At 43.1% G+C, this 15,271-nt stretch overlaps 3 protein-coding genes and 1 non-coding gene across 5 annotated transcripts; 1 reads left to right on the top strand and 3 right to left on the bottom strand.

Moving 5' to 3' along the window:
• The first annotated feature begins 88 nt into the window (after positions 1–88).
• bcat2 (branched chain amino-acid transaminase 2, mitochondrial) lies at positions 89–6,920 on the top strand. 2 transcript variants are annotated; one of them, XM_029507781.1, is made up of 12 exons: positions 89–223; positions 343–455; positions 1,739–1,810; positions 2,237–2,437; positions 2,674–2,784; positions 3,146–3,265; positions 3,410–3,573; positions 4,555–4,697; positions 4,778–4,863; positions 5,162–5,302; positions 5,477–5,551; positions 5,911–6,920. In XM_029507781.1, the coding sequence occupies exons 2-12, from the start codon at positions 438–440 to the stop codon at positions 5,950–5,952; spliced, it is 1,173 nt and encodes a 390-aa protein (XP_029363641.1). In that variant the 5' UTR covers positions 89–223; positions 343–437; the 3' UTR covers positions 5,953–6,920. The 2 variants fall into 2 exon arrangements, with proteins under 2 accessions (XP_029363641.1, XP_029363642.1); XM_029507782.1 differs by lacking the exon at positions 89–223 and having other exon boundaries at positions 251–455.
• ifi35 (interferon-induced protein 35) lies at positions 6,913–10,722 on the bottom strand. The gene is made up of 10 exons (XM_029507783.1): positions 10,686–10,722; positions 10,395–10,421; positions 10,121–10,192; positions 9,787–9,945; positions 9,506–9,622; positions 9,290–9,434; positions 8,316–8,425; positions 8,062–8,245; positions 7,683–7,789; positions 6,913–7,603 (listed from the first exon to the last, which is right to left on the bottom strand). Exons 2-10 carry the CDS (start codon positions 10,407–10,409, stop codon positions 7,397–7,399), a joined length of 1,116 nt encoding a protein of 371 aa, XP_029363643.1. The 5' UTR covers positions 10,410–10,421; positions 10,686–10,722; the 3' UTR covers positions 6,913–7,396.
• A 1,497-nt stretch (positions 10,723–12,219) lies between these two features.
• On the bottom strand, positions 12,220–14,703 carry rpl27 (ribosomal protein L27). Its single transcript, XM_029508207.1, has 5 exons — positions 14,663–14,703; positions 14,111–14,193; positions 13,523–13,692; positions 12,614–12,724; positions 12,220–12,307 (listed from the first exon to the last, which is right to left on the bottom strand). The coding sequence occupies exons 2-5, from the start codon at positions 14,189–14,191 to the stop codon at positions 12,259–12,261; spliced, it is 411 nt and encodes a 136-aa protein (XP_029364067.1). The 5' UTR covers positions 14,192–14,193; positions 14,663–14,703; the 3' UTR covers positions 12,220–12,258.
• Positions 14,704–15,193: 490 nt separating this feature from the next.
• Positions 15,194–15,265, bottom strand: trnad-guc (transfer RNA aspartic acid (anticodon GUC)). The gene has a single exon. It is a non-coding gene; the product is annotated as a tRNA-Asp (tRNA).
• Positions 15,266–15,271: the final 6 nt, after the last annotated feature.

Raw genomic sequence — 15,271 nt, 5'->3', positions numbered from 1 at the left:
TCTTTGGCCTGGAGTAACCCCCACCCCTCGCTCACACACACACACACACACACACACACGCACGCTTCAGAGACTGCGGTGCACCAATGACGTGGGTTCTTTTGTCACGCCCCCCTGTCTCTTTTTGAATGGAGCCAATAAAACTCCCACTACAACTGGATTTATATGAATCATTTATTCCTCTCTCTGACCTGAACTTTGGTTTTCGCACAGAACAGCTCAGGTGAAGTTAAATTACTAATACGGATTTTTTTTTTTAAAGAAGAGACAATCTGCAGGATTATGAAGTAGTTTATTTACTTTATTATACACACACACACACTGAGGGTCTTTTTCCTTCAGCTCAGGGAGTCTCCTGTTTCAAAGCGGAACTGAAGTTGACCTGCCGGTTTGTTTCCACCCGGACAGATAATCCGGTTCATCCTAACGGAGCGGACATGGCGGCTCTGCAGACGGTGAGTTCACTGACCGACGTTTGTTGGCTGTTTACATCGACCCCCTGCTGGGGAAGGTGTCCCCTCAAACGGGCCGAGTTTGACCCCGATGGCCGGCCGCCGTCCCCGGACCGACGCTCCGACTCGGCCCGGCCGGAACAGCGCCGAGCGGAGGACAAGGTTAAACCAGACTCCGTCCGCAGAAGCGGAAAATAAAATTTTTAAGAAGATCGGCAGAGAAATTAGTCAACCTGAAAAACTGCCGTAGCTCTGATGTTCATCTACAAACTCTTTAGACAGATTCGGGAACATCCGGTGCAAAAGGTCTGACTTAAGTTTTCACAATTAATTTTTTGTATTATTATTATCGCGGCTCAACTTTCTCGTCAGCTCGATCAAAGTAAAACAGATGAGTGATTTTTAATTCACGGTGTATTTATTAGATAGACAGTTATTGTGGCTGAATTATCAGATTATTACAGTGTCGTTGTGTAAAATAAATTAAGTTAAATTGTGAACGCAGTCTTGCAGGAAGTCCAGATGGGAGTTATTATTGAAGCTCACTAACATTTGCTGCATTCTGATGTCAATGCTAACGATTGCTTATTTATTTTTATTTTTTTAAAGTTTTATTTATGAGCAAAACCTCAAATTCAGATGAGCTAAAGGACAAAGGTTGGATGGATCGGATTCATGTAAAAAGCATCTCACACAAAACTTTTACTGATCTCTGTCCCTGTTTGGTGACACCTGGCTGCATCTATTTGGGTAGTGATATGATTTTAAATAAACCTCAGGAAAGTCTGAGATTAATGTAATATTTAATATCTAGTCCTGAATGACTCATTCATTTCAAAGTCAAACAGCCACAGGAATAACATGACTACACAATTCTTCACTTTGTGTTGCACTCTTTCAGCAGCAGGCTCATGTTGTTGGAGGCCCATCAGGTGTGTTTCACAGTAATCCACCTCCATTTTCCTTCCCGCCTCTGATAGCTGTAAACTTCCTCACCTTGCCTTCCTGATATTCCAGAGTAGCCTGCACATGTGGCTGTTTTTTTTTTTTTTATTATTATTTTTATATTATTTACAGTAGAGCACTAAGCAGCTCATACTGGGAGTTGTGGACCGATTGGTGCCGAGTCACACACACTTATAACCCTCAAAAGCTTTTAGACACACAATGTCTGGCATTGTGTGACATTGCTGTTTCGCTGTGAGCTTTGTGTATCCAACAAACTGCCCATCTGAGTGTGTTTCATGGTTACTGTGCTGTTTTAACTGTCGTGTTTTCCTCTGCAGGCACTCAGTGGACGACTCACTCAGGCCCTGTCTCTTTCCAAAGGCTCCCTGCGGTTTGCCAGCTCCTTCAAGGTAACAAGGGAAACAAAATAAAATTTTCTTTCTCAGCAGGTGACGCAACATTTACCCAGATAAACTGGCTCTGCAGTCTTGTCTGACTGCACATGTGGGTTTACAGAGGAAGGAAGCAGAATATTTTCAAAAGAAGAGTTTGTTCCTTTATGCTTAACTTGAATTTAAAATTGTTTCCTCTTCCTTTTCTCTCACTGCCTGCCTGTTGTAATTATTTAATTCAGTTTAATTGGACTTGATTCATATCGTCTCATTGACCAGATAAGTTATTGTGTGTGTCTCGCTCCACTAATTGCCCTTAAAATGCATGCTCAGTAACAACAATTTAAAATCAGTTGCTGTATCCGTCGCTGGCCCTGCTCTTGTCTTGTCCCACTTCTTTCCCTCTCCACTTTCCTCCTGCTCGCTCGTCCGTCTCCACCTCAGGCATCAGATCTCGTCATCGAACACAACAAGGCATGCAGACCGAAGCCCGACACCTCCAACTTGGTCTTCGGCAAACAGTTCTCCGACCACATGTTGATCATCAACTGGTCGGAGGCGGACGGCTGGGAGGCTCCTCAGATCAAACCTTTCCAGAACCTGTCGCTGCATCCCGCCAGCTCGGCCCTGCACTACTCTGTCGAGGTGAGAGAGGAGAACATGCAGCAATTCATCTTATCCCTGATGAACGATCCCTGTAGTACGGCGTTCTATGTTCCGATCAGGAAGGCGGAAAATGAAGCGATGGTTTTTATTGTGTTGTTGGCGTATTTAAAAGTGCTGATAAAGTTGAAGGAGAAATGAAGAGTCCTTCCTCGTTAAAGAGTAACCAGCTGCTGCAGTCTGTCCGGTCTGCTCATTAAATGTGTTTCTCTCTCCAGCTGTTTGAAGGCATGAAGGCTTTCCGTGGAGTCGACAACCACATACGTCTGTTCAGGCCGATGCTGAACATGGACAGGATGCACCGGAGCACCGAGAGAAGCTGCCTCCCTGTGAGTTTCTACTGCTTCTTTACAAAACCTTCACACACACAGCTTCCCCCTCCCCCGCTCCTGGACCAGCTGCGCCCCTCAGTTTTATTATGAAAAGCCTGTAAAACACCATTAAACACTAAAGCCTTGTTCAGACAGACTGTCACACAAAAAAACAACTTGGCAAGACTTTTTCTTCATGGTAGCGTTACCTGTTCTCAGGTATGTGCAGGCACACAAAGGGAGATATGTCCTGTCACTCTGGTTTCAGTGTGTCTGCAGTCAAATGCTCATTTCATATATTTCAGTTTTAATGATTACTGGATTCTTTAAAGTTTTTTTTTTTTAAAGAACATGATATGAACGTCTGCTTCCTCTGCAGCTGTTTGATAAAGGTGAGCTGCTGGAGTGCATCAAGAAGCTGGTGGAGGTGGACCAGGAGTGGGTCCCCTACTCCCAGGACGCCAGCCTCTACATCAGACCCACCTACATTGGAACTGAGGTGAGTTTTGGTGATCTCTTTGGTGTCAGTGTCTTGATAATTGAAGGTTTTATTGTAACAATGATGAGACTGGTGACTGTTGGTGTAACGTAATAACGCCGACACTCCCGTGTGTTAATCATGTTCTCTCTCTCTCTCTTTCAGCCATCTCTTGGCGTGTCCCGCGCAGGAAATGCCATGATCTTTGTTATCGTTGGCCCCGTAGGACCGTACTTCACCACGGGCTCCTTTAATCCCGTGTCTCTGTTGGCCGACCCTTCATTTGTCAGATCGTGGAAGGGAGGCGTCGGGGCTTATAAAATGGGAGGGTGAGTCTGTTGTCTTTGCAGGTCTGGTCTAGTCTGCAGGATACCTGCCCCACAATAAATACGACTTTTCCATCTCTGCAGAGCTTCTTCTGCTGTTAGATATTGATAACAGGTGATGGAGGTCGTATCAGAGCGACTGGAACATTTAGAAAACAGAGCTGCTGATATCATCTGTTCAGGGAAGAGCTGCACTGCAACCGGCTGTCTTCCATTAATGAAGTGGTCATCGCTTTGATCCTACAAAATAACTGTTAAAAGTCAGGGCTTGTGCGTGAAATCTAAAGTTAGATTATCTATTTAAACTGCACTGAGACAAGCAAATGTTTGTCCCCCTGCAGTGGCAGATAGACGTTCTGTGGGTGAGCAGCGTTCTGAACACAGCAGCTGATAACACACTTAGAAGAAATCTCTTTTGAGCCACGATAGAAATAAAAAAAGAGCAGAGGAGACTTTTTTTTTCTCAGTTTGGAAAAAGTTGTTTGTGAAGGTATAATCATCCACCGAGCCTGTAATCATGACCGGTTTCCACATGACTCTGGTATCTTGGTGTCACACCTAATCCGCCCAGACTGATTACATAACGGCGCTTCATGGGCCAACAAAACCTTCTCCGCTCTTCAAAGCAGCAGCGTACACATCACCCCCCCCAGCCTGATGTGACGGGTTCACACACAGCTCAAAATATATTTACATTCAAAATTAAATCTGTTTATCTGTACAGCACCAAATCATAAGTTACATCCAGTCCCTTTACGTACAGAGAAGGTCGAGACCAAACTCTTTAGAAAATCATTTAAACAGACCCAACAGCTGTATCTGTGATATTTGGGAAAACAAACAAATTGAAATTAAAATTAATAAATTATGTTTACACAAACTCGTAACGAACCAACCTGCTGTTTAATTCTGACTCATTGTGCGTCCTCTTTGTATTTACTTTGTGTGTGTAGTTTCCTTAAACACAACTCGTCCTTTCTGCAGGAACTACAGCCCGACGATAATGGTGCAGCACGAGGCGCTGCGGCGCGGCTGTCAGCAGGTGCTGTGGCTGTACGGCGAGGATGAGGAGATCACCGAGGTCGGCACCATGAACCTCTTCATCTACATGACCAACACAGACGGAGGTCGGCCTCTCAAACGCTCTCAGGAGTCTTCCTGCAGGTTTTTGTCGGGTCAGATGAAACATGTTTGTTTGTGTCTGCAGAGAGAGAGTTGGTGACTCCTCCGCTGGACGGCATCATTCTGCCCGGAGTCACCAGGCAGTCTCTGCTGGAGCTCGCCAGAGGCTGGGTAAGACCACCAGAGTAGAAAACTCCACATTCAAATACAAGTTTCAGATCAAAAGGCAGTTTGTCAACGGTTGTGTTGAGCTGCCGTCAGCGTTTCTCCGCGCTGCCTTCATGTTCACATTCGACATTCTGCTTTTAAGTACAATCAATGGATCAGATAAAGTAGGAAAAAAAAAAATAAAATCCCAGACAACACTCAAAGCTTTTCAGCTTTCTTTTCTTTACATTTCAGGTTTTGACCAAATAAATTTCTTTTCATGTTAGATCCACATTGATGTTGTTTGCGTTGTGTGTCGCAGGGAGAGTTCCAGGTGACGGAGCGTAAGATGACCATGAAGGAGCTGCTGCAGGCTCTGGATGAAGGCAGGATCCTCGAGGTGTTTGGAGCCGGGACGGCCTGCGTGGTCAGTCCCGTCGGCAGCCTCCTCTACAGGGGAAAGGTGGGTTCATGTTCACCTTGGATTTCAGAACCTTCATTCTGTGGTTCAGTGGGGCAAAGTAAGACAATCTGAGAAGCGTTGCCCCCTGGTGGTCATCAGACTACTTATTCCAGATAAGTTTTTTTTATTTCCTGTTCAGTTCAGACTGAAATCTGCTTCTGCTTTTCCTCTCAGACTTATGAGATCCCGACGATGCAGAACGGTCCGTATCTGGCGAAGAGGTTCCACAAAGAACTGAGTGACATTCAGGTATGTCTGCTTCTAATGCTTCACGCTCGGCTTTAATACAACAGCTTTCAAAACGCTGCACGTTTCTATTCGTCGTGGAAACTCCGACACCTAAAAGATGTTGATGAGTTTAGATTTCTCATCACAATCAGTTTTCAGTCCTAAATCTGGAAATGTTCACAACGCTCACATTGGGAAGAGCTGAAACTGCAGCGGTTTGGAATGCTTTTTTTAATAAAAGACTGAAAACACCCTGATAATCAGCTGATTGTTGCGTCTTTAACTTTTCCATTCACTTTGAGGCAAAACAAACATTTTCTGCTTTTTTTTTAACGTGTTTCTCTTTTATTCTCTTCCCTCGCCGCTCTTGCTTCACCCAGTACGGACGCCAACCGAGCGAGTGGGCGCCGATCGTCGTTTAAAAAACGGCGGCTTTGCACATGCCAGTATCAACAGTTAATCCCGTAATTCCAGTTTGGACAACCAGCCTTCCCCTCTCGCCCTCCTTCCTCCCTCCCTTCCTCACTAATGCACTCCTGCTTTCTCACAGCCGAGCAGACGGACACCTCTCTTGTCTCCTCATATTAACTTGGTTGGTGGTTTCGACGCTGACGTCTCGCTTAGAGAAGCAATATTAACACGACAGGAAACACTTTGACTCGACACAACCTTCTACCTGGAGGTGTGGGTGAACAACTGTTAAAGGAAGATCGATTTTAGGTCATATTGATTTTAGGTATTTTGTTGGAAACTAACTTGCTGATAGCTCAGAGCACAAACATTGGTGATCACCTGAGCTGGATTTTACTCTTTACATTGGCACAAAGCGACACTTTTCAGTCTGTAGGAGGCTGATTATCTGCATGGGGCCATTTTTGGAGTTTGCACTGTCAGGTTTGTTTCTGAGTGTGACTCAGATTTTTACAGCGGAAACGCAAACAGTTTTTAGGCTTGTTGGACATGACTGCACAAAAAAAGAAACACAACCATAGAGTGATACTAAATGCTGTAGAAAGGAGGGTTAATCCTGCACAAGTTACTGATTCATGAAAACAACGTATAGCAACAAATAGATGGTCGTTATTTTAGAGGTTTTTAAATTGTACGTTTTTCTGATTATTGATGTTAAATTAGCCGACTTATTTGGCTGTCTCTGGTGTATTTGCTGTGATTAATAGCTTCATGTGCTTCCCTCATTGGTTTTTCTCTTTGAATGTAATTTTATTTTTCCACACAAACTGTTTGACTCCTGTCTTTCTCCTCGAAGTGCCTGACATCAGTCCGTTCGCTGCTCTTCATCTTTCCTGTTTGAGCGACTTAGCTGGATTCAGTTTTTATGTGATCTTACTTGGCTGTTGTTTTTACAATAAACATGAACTGAGTTGCGTGACTTTTTCCATTTTTAATGTGTGATCTATAATAGAAACATCACAGTTAAACTACAGACACCGATTCTGTGCACGTTAAGAGCTTAAACAGATGGTTTCTTAAAATTAGCTTCATTCATAATTTCATAGATTTAGTTCCACCGATTTCAGCAAAAGAAGAATGTCAGTCTAACCTTAACCCATTTGATTTCATCCACTGGTTTACACAGAGCTAAAAGGCGTTACAACAAAAACATAAAATACAGATGACTCCTTAATTTATGAGTTTACAGCAACTACGCTGTGTTTATGGTGCTTTTATCTATTATTAAATAACTACCAACATATAAAAAAAAACCTTTTTAATTATCTGTTAATACAAGTTTTACAATCCTGAGCACTGATGGAGAAGTGGAGGTCCTTAAGAAGTATAAAGTTACTGACTTCCATCTGAAGAGAAGTGACGCATCCTGAACCTCAGGTGGTTTTTTTTCTCCGACTATTCTTCCTCTTTATTTTTGGCCATGCCGGTGAAGACCGCGGAGGTTTCCTGACCCAGCGGGTTGTAGAGGAAGGCTTCGATCTCTCCGCCGCCGTTGGTGCTTTTCTGGAAGTGGATCTCCAGCAGGTCCTGCAGAGTCTCCTGGTCCATGACAGGATGGATCCCCCTCAGGAGCACCGTCCGAGGACACACCGACATCTTAGTCTGGAAGAGGAAAACGGAGCAGTCCAGAATGAATCCAGAGGTCTTTGAGTTAACTCTGTGGCGTCTGAGTAACACTCACCTGCAGGTTCGTTATTGTTCCGTTCAGGAAAGGCGTCACTCTCACTCTGTGCTTCTTCTGCCCCAGATTCACTTCGTGGTGTTCTTTGTCCGTCAAACCTCTGGCAACTGATCAGAGTGTCATCACTGAGGACGCATGTCTCACAATAACTGTCCTTCAGTTTCCACAAACATTCAACCCAATCAGACGTCTCGAAGAGAAGGCGTAACAAAGTGTTTTAGCAGAAAACAGACAATGAAAGAAACGAAAGCACAGATAAAAATTGTGAGACATTAAAAATGAAGACAAGTTAGTAAAGACAAAATGATAAAAAGCAGAAAGAGAGGAGATGAAACTTGAATTATGAACTATAAAGAAGAAATCAGTGTTTTCTGCTCACTGTTTTTCTCCACGAACGTGAGGACGACAGTCCCGGAGTCTGGCAGCAGCTCACAGTCCTCCACCTCCCCACCTCCGTGCTTGGATTTGGAGAAATGGATCTCCAGCTTGTTCAGCAAAGTGTCTGTTTCCATTTTGGGCAGATTGGAGATTAAAATCCGCTGAGGACAAACCTCAGAGTCGATCTGTACGGAGACAGAGACGTTAATGCTGCGACGGAGACTTCAGAGCGGCTGACCTCAGAGTCTGTCGTACCTCCACCAGATGAGGAAGCATCAGCTGAACCGGTCTGGACTCCACTGTGATGCTGCACTCGCCGCCCAGATCCACCTGATGATGCTTCATGGACAAGATCTTCTCGGCCACTGATGGCAGAAGGAATTTCGGATTATTCAGGGTTTCAGAAGAGCTGCCGAAACCAGTTCAGCAATATAAAAACATGGCTTTTACAAAACAACCATCCATTTACAGAAAATCTGATTAAACAACAACCAGCCACAGCTCATATACTTTATATTTTATGTTCAGGTTTATTTATTTCAGGTAAACAATAAAAACGTATCATCTTCTAATTCTGACTCCACAGAAAGAACTGCAGTAACATAAAAAGATAAATGAATAACCTTTTTAATCTAAATTGTAAAATGTTGTTAGGTTTATAAGAAAAGGAAGTTTTCTTCTCTGGTTTCCAACACAATCAAAATGCTAGTTTTGGCGTCCTCTGGTGGTCAAATCTAAAACATTCAATCACTTCAGTAGAAATGTGTTTAATGGCTTCATTTTACTTTTAATCAAATAAATCAAATAAAACTATAACAGCAAATTACCTGCAACAGATTTAATAACATCCCCAAAATCTGAGTTTAACTAGATTTCAGAGTGTTACACCAAAATGAATCCTCAAACAATTCTGCTGCAGCGAAGATGCGACAGATTTGTGCTTTGGATTCGGTGGACTGGTTGATAACAGAGTTCCCCTGCTGGTTCTCCAGCATTCAGGTTCTCCTGGAAACATTTTCTTTTCTAATTCTGCTCCAAAGGGCTCACTGACAGATTAAGTTCAACATTCTTCTGTTTAATATCAACATTTATTTTTTCCCTTTTGAACTTGTTGGATGTTTATATAAACCCTTGAAGAGGGTTCTATAGGTGCTTTAAAAATAACTATTTGTTTCCTCAAACAAAAAGTAAATCAGTTCAGTTCCAAGTGGATCAAAACACAAACTCACCGACTTGCTCCTCAAATGTGATCAGTGCCGTCCCCCCCTCCATCGGATAAACGATCCGCGGCTCCATTTCAAACATTTGTGTGTCGTCTTCTGCCACCGTCTTCCCGTCGAAGACGACCTTCCTCTCTGGCACGGCGGTCAAAACCTGAAAATGACCAAATCTAGTTCAGTGACAGAATTCTGCAGAGTCCGGCGTGTGCCGCGGCCTCGACCTACGTCAGTCTGCTGCCTCAGGTATCTGCTCTTGGAGTCCTCCTCCTTCAGGGCGGCCTCGACCTTCTGGATCTCCTGCAGGAGTTCCTGCTGCTCCAACTTCAGTGACTCCAGCTTCTTCTGCAGGACAGACAGAGATGGTGATGACACAAAGCAGCAAGAAACTGATTCAGGTGGAAGCCAAATTTTCATCTGTTAGTGTAAACTTCCTCCAAAGGAGCTGTTGCTGCCATGCGATTCCGAATAAAGATAAACTGACTGAAGAAAGTCTTGAGCTTCTGAACCTTTTCGTTTTCCATCTTCAGCTCGTTGGACTTCTGTTGCTCGTCCATCTCCTGGCTCAGCTTCTTCACACGAACCTTGAACTTCTGAGTCATCTCCTGAGAGTCCTTTCTGGCGTTGATCAGCTCCTTCTGCTCTTCGATCAGCTGTTCATATTTTTTCTGTGCACACAGAAGTAAAGCTGCATGTAACCAAAGTTTTCATCATAAATATACACAATATAAATATAAACATCCATCTCTGCTTCCCAGAGTCGCTTTTAAAAACTTAAATATATTTAATTTACAAGTGTGGACAACTAAAGAACATTCACAGTCCTTTTTTAGATAAACTCACTTTGCAGCTGCTGATTAAATTCTGGATTCCCTCTAAAGTTTCCTCTGACGGCTCCAACACCAGAGAGAAATCCTGAAACACAAAGACACACAAGCTGACTCAAATTTACAAACTGTGAGACACACAACGTTGGGTCATTTGAAAAGTTAAACTAGTTTTACACACTTGGACTCAAATTTAACCAAGAGACAGAAACTTTACTGATATTAATGTGTGTAATGTTGATTTTTAACAATATGATGAAGAAGAAATGAGAAACTAAATGTCGACTCACCTCATCAGAAGACATGCTCACAATAATCTGCAGTAACACAGATAATTAAAGCTTTAACATGCTGTCCAAATCACAAACACGGTTAAATCCTGATATGAACACACTGAAGGCCTCAATTCACACAAACAAAACGGCGTCTCAGCAAAAAGCCTTAGAAAAGCAGTAAAAACTAAAGAAAATGGCTGAAAACGTCCGTGTTGAACTGAAGCGGTTGTTTTAACGCGTTTAAGTGAAATTACGAAGTTTATGTTGAGTTTTATTTTATTTAAAAGCAGCTCGACGTCAACTCACCCCCGGTTGTCTGCCACTTATCCTTTCAGTTTCTTTTTCCCGGTAACATGAGTCCCTGAACGTCTCACCGTTCTCCGTCTGGGGGCGTTAACGCGATGTTGCGTTCAGGTGCTGTCGGAAATGTGACCGCTTTACGAAATAAACGCAAATTCACGAACATCTCATTCATTGATTTTTTTTTTTTTTTTAGATTTAATTCAAAGGAAATATTGAAAATATTGGTCAATATTATACCTTTTCAACCCACCATTTCTATCTAATGTAGTTTCTTTGCAGAGACAGATTAAAAATTCTAAATTAAAGTCCTTTTACATCAATACCTGGAGTTTGAGTACAGAGGACAGATCAGCAAGACTGAGGAGGAGGTGGACTACAGGAGGGACCGGAGGAGACCTGTCCCAGTCAGCGTCCAGGGTGAGGAGGTGGACTACGGGAGGGACCGGAGGAGACCTGTCCCAGGACTACAGGAGGGACTGGAGGAGACCTGTCCCAGTCAGCGTCCAGGGTGAGGAGGTGGACTACGGGAGGGACCGGAGGAGACCTGTCCCAGTCAGCGTCCAGGGTGAGGAGGTGGACTACGGGAGGGACCGGAGGAGACCTGTCCCAGGACTACAGGAGGGACCGGAGGAGACCTGTCCCAGTCAGCGTCCAGGGTGAGGAGGAGACCTGTCCCAGGACTACAGGAGGGACTGGAGGAGACCTGTCCCAGTCAGCGTCCAGGGTGAGGAGGTGGACTACGGGAGGGACCGGAGGAGACCTGTCCCAGGACTACAGGAGGGACCGGAGGAGACCTGTCCCAGTCAGCGTCCAGGGTGAGGAGGAGACCTGTCCCAGGACTACAGGAGGGACCGGAGGAGACCTGTCCCAGTCAGCGTCCAGGGTGAGGAGGAGGTGGAGACTGTCGGCTCTAACAAATATCTTTGGGTCCACATGAACAAACTGGACTGGACTCAGAACAGAACAGTGGCTGAGTGGAGGGTGAAGGACAGATGAGCAGCTCATCTGAACGCTTCTCACCTCCATCAGACTGTCCAGCTGCAGTTCTGACATCACTGATCTCTTTATCTGAAACCGTCTCAGTTTGGTCTCTTCCATTGTGCTGCGGTGGCCTTTCAATGTCCCCCAGTGGGATCAATAAAGTGTCTAATCTTATTGAAAACAGATGTGGAACATTAGTTTTTACATTAAAAGGTAACAGTTATACATAATATGACTAATAAGGATAGAGGTTGTGTTTCAGTCATGCTTGGTTCCTGTGGTGTCTAACTTTGTGTTTCTGGGACGAAGTTTACAGATTTAGCCGTCACACAGCGAAACCTTCAGCTTTAATGTCGGGGGTTCATCACTGCTTGCAGCTTCAATGTCCTATTTTTATCCTCAGATCTTAATAACAGAAGCAAACACTTGATCAGCCTGAAAACAATCATAGTTCTACAGGAAATACAACAATGAGAGGCACAATGTGGCTGAATTCAGACAGTTCTTTTGTCCAGATTGGAAAAAAAAGGAAAAGAAAAAGGATCAACAGTCAGCATCCATTTTTTTAAACATTTATTTGTGAAACCAAGAGAATTTAGAATCTGAGCTTCTGGAAGAACCATTTGTTCTTGCCTGTCTTGTACCTGAAAAACAAACAAAAAAACTCCAGTAAGTTTATGTGATATTTTTAATGGAACATTTAATTTTAATTTGGCTCATCCAAACTATCACCAAACACTGATAAGTTACGTTCTGGCATTTTTAGAGAAGTTTTTTAAAGCAAACGTTTGTTCACACTATTTTCTGCTTTGTGTTGATAAATGAGAGCAGGTTGGTCAGAAGACATTAAAGACTTCTGTTTTCGATGTTTGCGTTTTAAATGGGCTTAAAGCTGAACAGACACTCGGTGACGCCACGACAGAGGGCTGGTTCTTGTGATGCGGACTCACCTCTCTTCAAACTTGATCTTGGCCTCTCGTCTGGCTTTGCGCTTGAGAGCAGGATCCCTGAAGACGTCCTTGTTGACAACAGTTTTGTCCAGAGGAATATCCACAGAGTATCTGAAGGAAAAGGAGGCGACGTTAAGACCCTCCAACTGACGACAGTTACATTTTGTATGACGACACTAATAGCTGGAAGCTGGTGGACACAGCTGAGCAGTTTCAGTCAAGGAACTCATGTTTCTTACATAAAATCAGCGAAACAACAAAATTAGTTTAATTTCATCACTTTGCTTGGATTCTCTTCAGTTCACTGACAATGTCCACATTAATAAAGCATCTTGTTTGTGAGTTCAACACGTACAGGAAGCATCTATCAAACACAGGAAGACTCAAGTTCCTTCTGTGTCTGGACTGAAAGTGAACTTTATGGTGTTAAATGAAATTGAAGGAATCAATAGTTTGCAGAGCAATAAGAGCTGTTTGCTGCTAAAAGACAAAAAAACTGGAGTTGATTAAAACGAGTTTATAGACTTGAAGTTTACTTAACCGGTTTCTTCCATTTAATGTGACATATGAAGTAAACAATATAAAAATCAGTATAAAAACTGTTTTTTGGATGAAACTGAAATTCCACCTCCTTCCTCCTCTGGATAAAAAAAACAAAAAAAAAACAAGCTAATATTCTAATTAATTCCTGGTTTTGCCTTTTCGTGGGACTTTTGGCACATAAATACAGAACACCACCACCATTTCTCTGTGAATTTCTCTCCAATAATTTCCAAACTGTCACATCCTCGGTGCTCAGGGTGAAAGGGGGGGTTAACTCTGTCCTCAAACATCAAACCTTGCAGCTCTTTTCAGTTGTATAAAGAGAAGATATTCAGTCTTTCTCAAACTCGAAAAATCATCACTGACCTGGTGGGCATTAGGTGGTTGTAGTTGAACACCTTGACAAAGGCCTTGATCTTGGACCTCTTGGCGATCTTCTTCTTGCCCATGGTTGTGGTCACCTTACGAGGATAGCGGTCAATGCCTGCGACCAGAGCGTGGCTGTACGGGCGGTCAGTGGTTCCATCGTCAATGTTCTGGAAAGAGAAACAGGGACTGAAAACCAGCGAGTCCATCCACACTGCTGCTTTATTTGCCTCTGAGAAGACCTTGTTTCTGAAACGTGGGTTTGACGTGTGCTATAACCAGACAGACAGTTGACAGATGGCTTAGTTGTTATTTGTTTGAGGCCTTAATGTTGTCGAGCCTGCTAACGTATTAAAGCTTTTATGAATTAGTCCAGATTAACTCGACTTTAGAGGCTTCAGCTGGCACAAGAAACAAATTCAGTGTCTCTAAAAACATCTTTGCTGCAGATTTTACAGAGGGAAAGTCTTCTGATGAATATTTGCAGCAGTGTGAGTCTGTGGGTTTCACCTGGTTGTCCCCACAGTCTGCTCCTCACATTCAGACCAACACAGCAGCCTTTCCTCCGGACGGTCAGCTCAGTCTTACCTTGACGATGACAGCTTTACGCCCGGCGTAGCGTCCAGCTAGCACCATCACCACCTTCCCAGGCTTCATGAACTTGCCCATATCTGCCAGAAAAAGAGACACAATTCAACACGATGGGTGCAAAAAGAAATCAACGCCTCGGTGAAACTGAAGGAGCCCTGTTGGGGCTACGTTAGCATTAGCATCCTGCTAACGTCACTGACCTAAACAGTGTCTTTACAGCTCGGACATTATCAGACAATAATGAACGATAATAGTTTAACTGAACTGACACTAAACTGGGAACAACGCGCAGTTTGTGGATTTAAAAGAAGGAAATTTAACAGAGCAGCTCAGATCCAAACTGAGGCCGCCATGTTGGAAATGACTGTAAGGGGACGAAGCATTGCACTATCTTTCTTTTTTTTAATCACAGCCGGTAAAAATTCATGAAAATATCAAAATCAACAGAGAGAGAGGAGCAACCGGCACAGATGTGGAGGGATAAAGAACGTTAAAATGGGCAGATGGAAGCCGATGGATGAAGATTGTGTGAAGCTAAGTTGGACTCACTGATGCTGTTTCGGCCGCCGCTAACAGGAAAGGAAGTCCTCACCGTTTTTGTCAACTTTGACCCCAACGATCCAATACGTCACTTCCGGAAACACGAACTTACGTTTAATTTCGCTTTAACGATTTCCTTAATTTTTTATATCAAAAATAGTTCAGATAGTAAAATAGTATCTATGACCTAATCATAATCTGTATTGTAATTTTTATATATTTATATTTACAAATTATTAACCGATGTCGTTGCGAAAAAACAATATTTTTTGTGGGAGTACTGAACAAATGTTAATGAGAATAAATCAAATACTTATTAGGAAAAGGTTTGAAATGGAATTATTATTATTATTATTATTTCTGATAAATGAAATCATAAAAAGAAGTTACTGTGTGAATGTGCAGACGGATAAAATATTAGATTTGTTCCTGTCTGATTTCAACCATGATGAGGGAAAGAAAAAGCGCTGTTGAACTCCACGGACAAATTTTTATTTATCTGGAGGAACGTTAATAAAAACAAAAAAAAAAGCATTGTTACTCCCCGTCGGGGAATCGAACCCCGGTCTTCCGCGTGACAGGCGGAGATACTGTCCACTATACTAACGAGGAAGTCCT

The sequence above is a fragment of the Echeneis naucrates genome, chromosome 8 (genome assembly GCF_900963305.1).
Source record: "Echeneis naucrates chromosome 8, fEcheNa1.1, whole genome shotgun sequence".
Classification (NCBI taxonomy): Eukaryota; Metazoa; Chordata; class Actinopteri; order Carangiformes; family Echeneidae; genus Echeneis; species Echeneis naucrates.
Note: the sequence above shows the minus strand (reverse complement) of the source record. Positions and strands in the feature narration are given on the sequence as shown.

What these genes read in the sequence shown, in the direction of transcription:
- bcat2 (XM_029507781.1), top strand. An exon ending in TGGAGCTCGCCAGAGGCTGG is followed by an intron (nt 4,864 to 5,161) that starts GTAAGACCACCA and finishes TGTGTGTCGCAG; the next exon opens with GGAGAGTTCCAGGTGACGGA. An exon ending in AAGAACTGAGTGACATTCAG is followed by an intron (nt 5,552 to 5,910) that starts GTATGTCTGCTT and finishes TGCTTCACCCAG; the next exon opens with TACGGACGCCAACCGAGCGA.
- ifi35 (XM_029507783.1), bottom strand. An exon ending in ACCTGAGGCAGCAGACTGAC is followed by an intron (nt 9,435 to 9,505) that starts GTAGGTCGAGGC and finishes GGTCATTTTCAG; the next exon opens with GTTTTGACCGCCGTGCCAGA. An exon ending in CACGTTCGTGGAGAAAAACA is followed by an intron (nt 7,790 to 8,061) that starts GTGAGCAGAAAA and finishes CACTCTGATCAG; the next exon opens with TTGCCAGAGGTTTGACGGAC.
- rpl27 (XM_029508207.1), bottom strand. Translation starts at nt 14,191, where the DNA reads ATGGGCAAGTTCATGAAGCCTGGGAAGGTGGTGATGGTGCTAGCTGGA. An exon ending in AACCACCTAATGCCCACCAG is followed by an intron (nt 12,725 to 13,522) that starts GTCAGTGATGAT and finishes CTTTTCCTTCAG; the next exon opens with ATACTCTGTGGATATTCCTC. An exon ending in AAGATCAAGTTTGAAGAGAG is followed by an intron (nt 12,308 to 12,613) that starts GTGAGTCCGCAT and finishes TTTGTTTTTCAG; the next exon opens with GTACAAGACAGGCAAGAACA.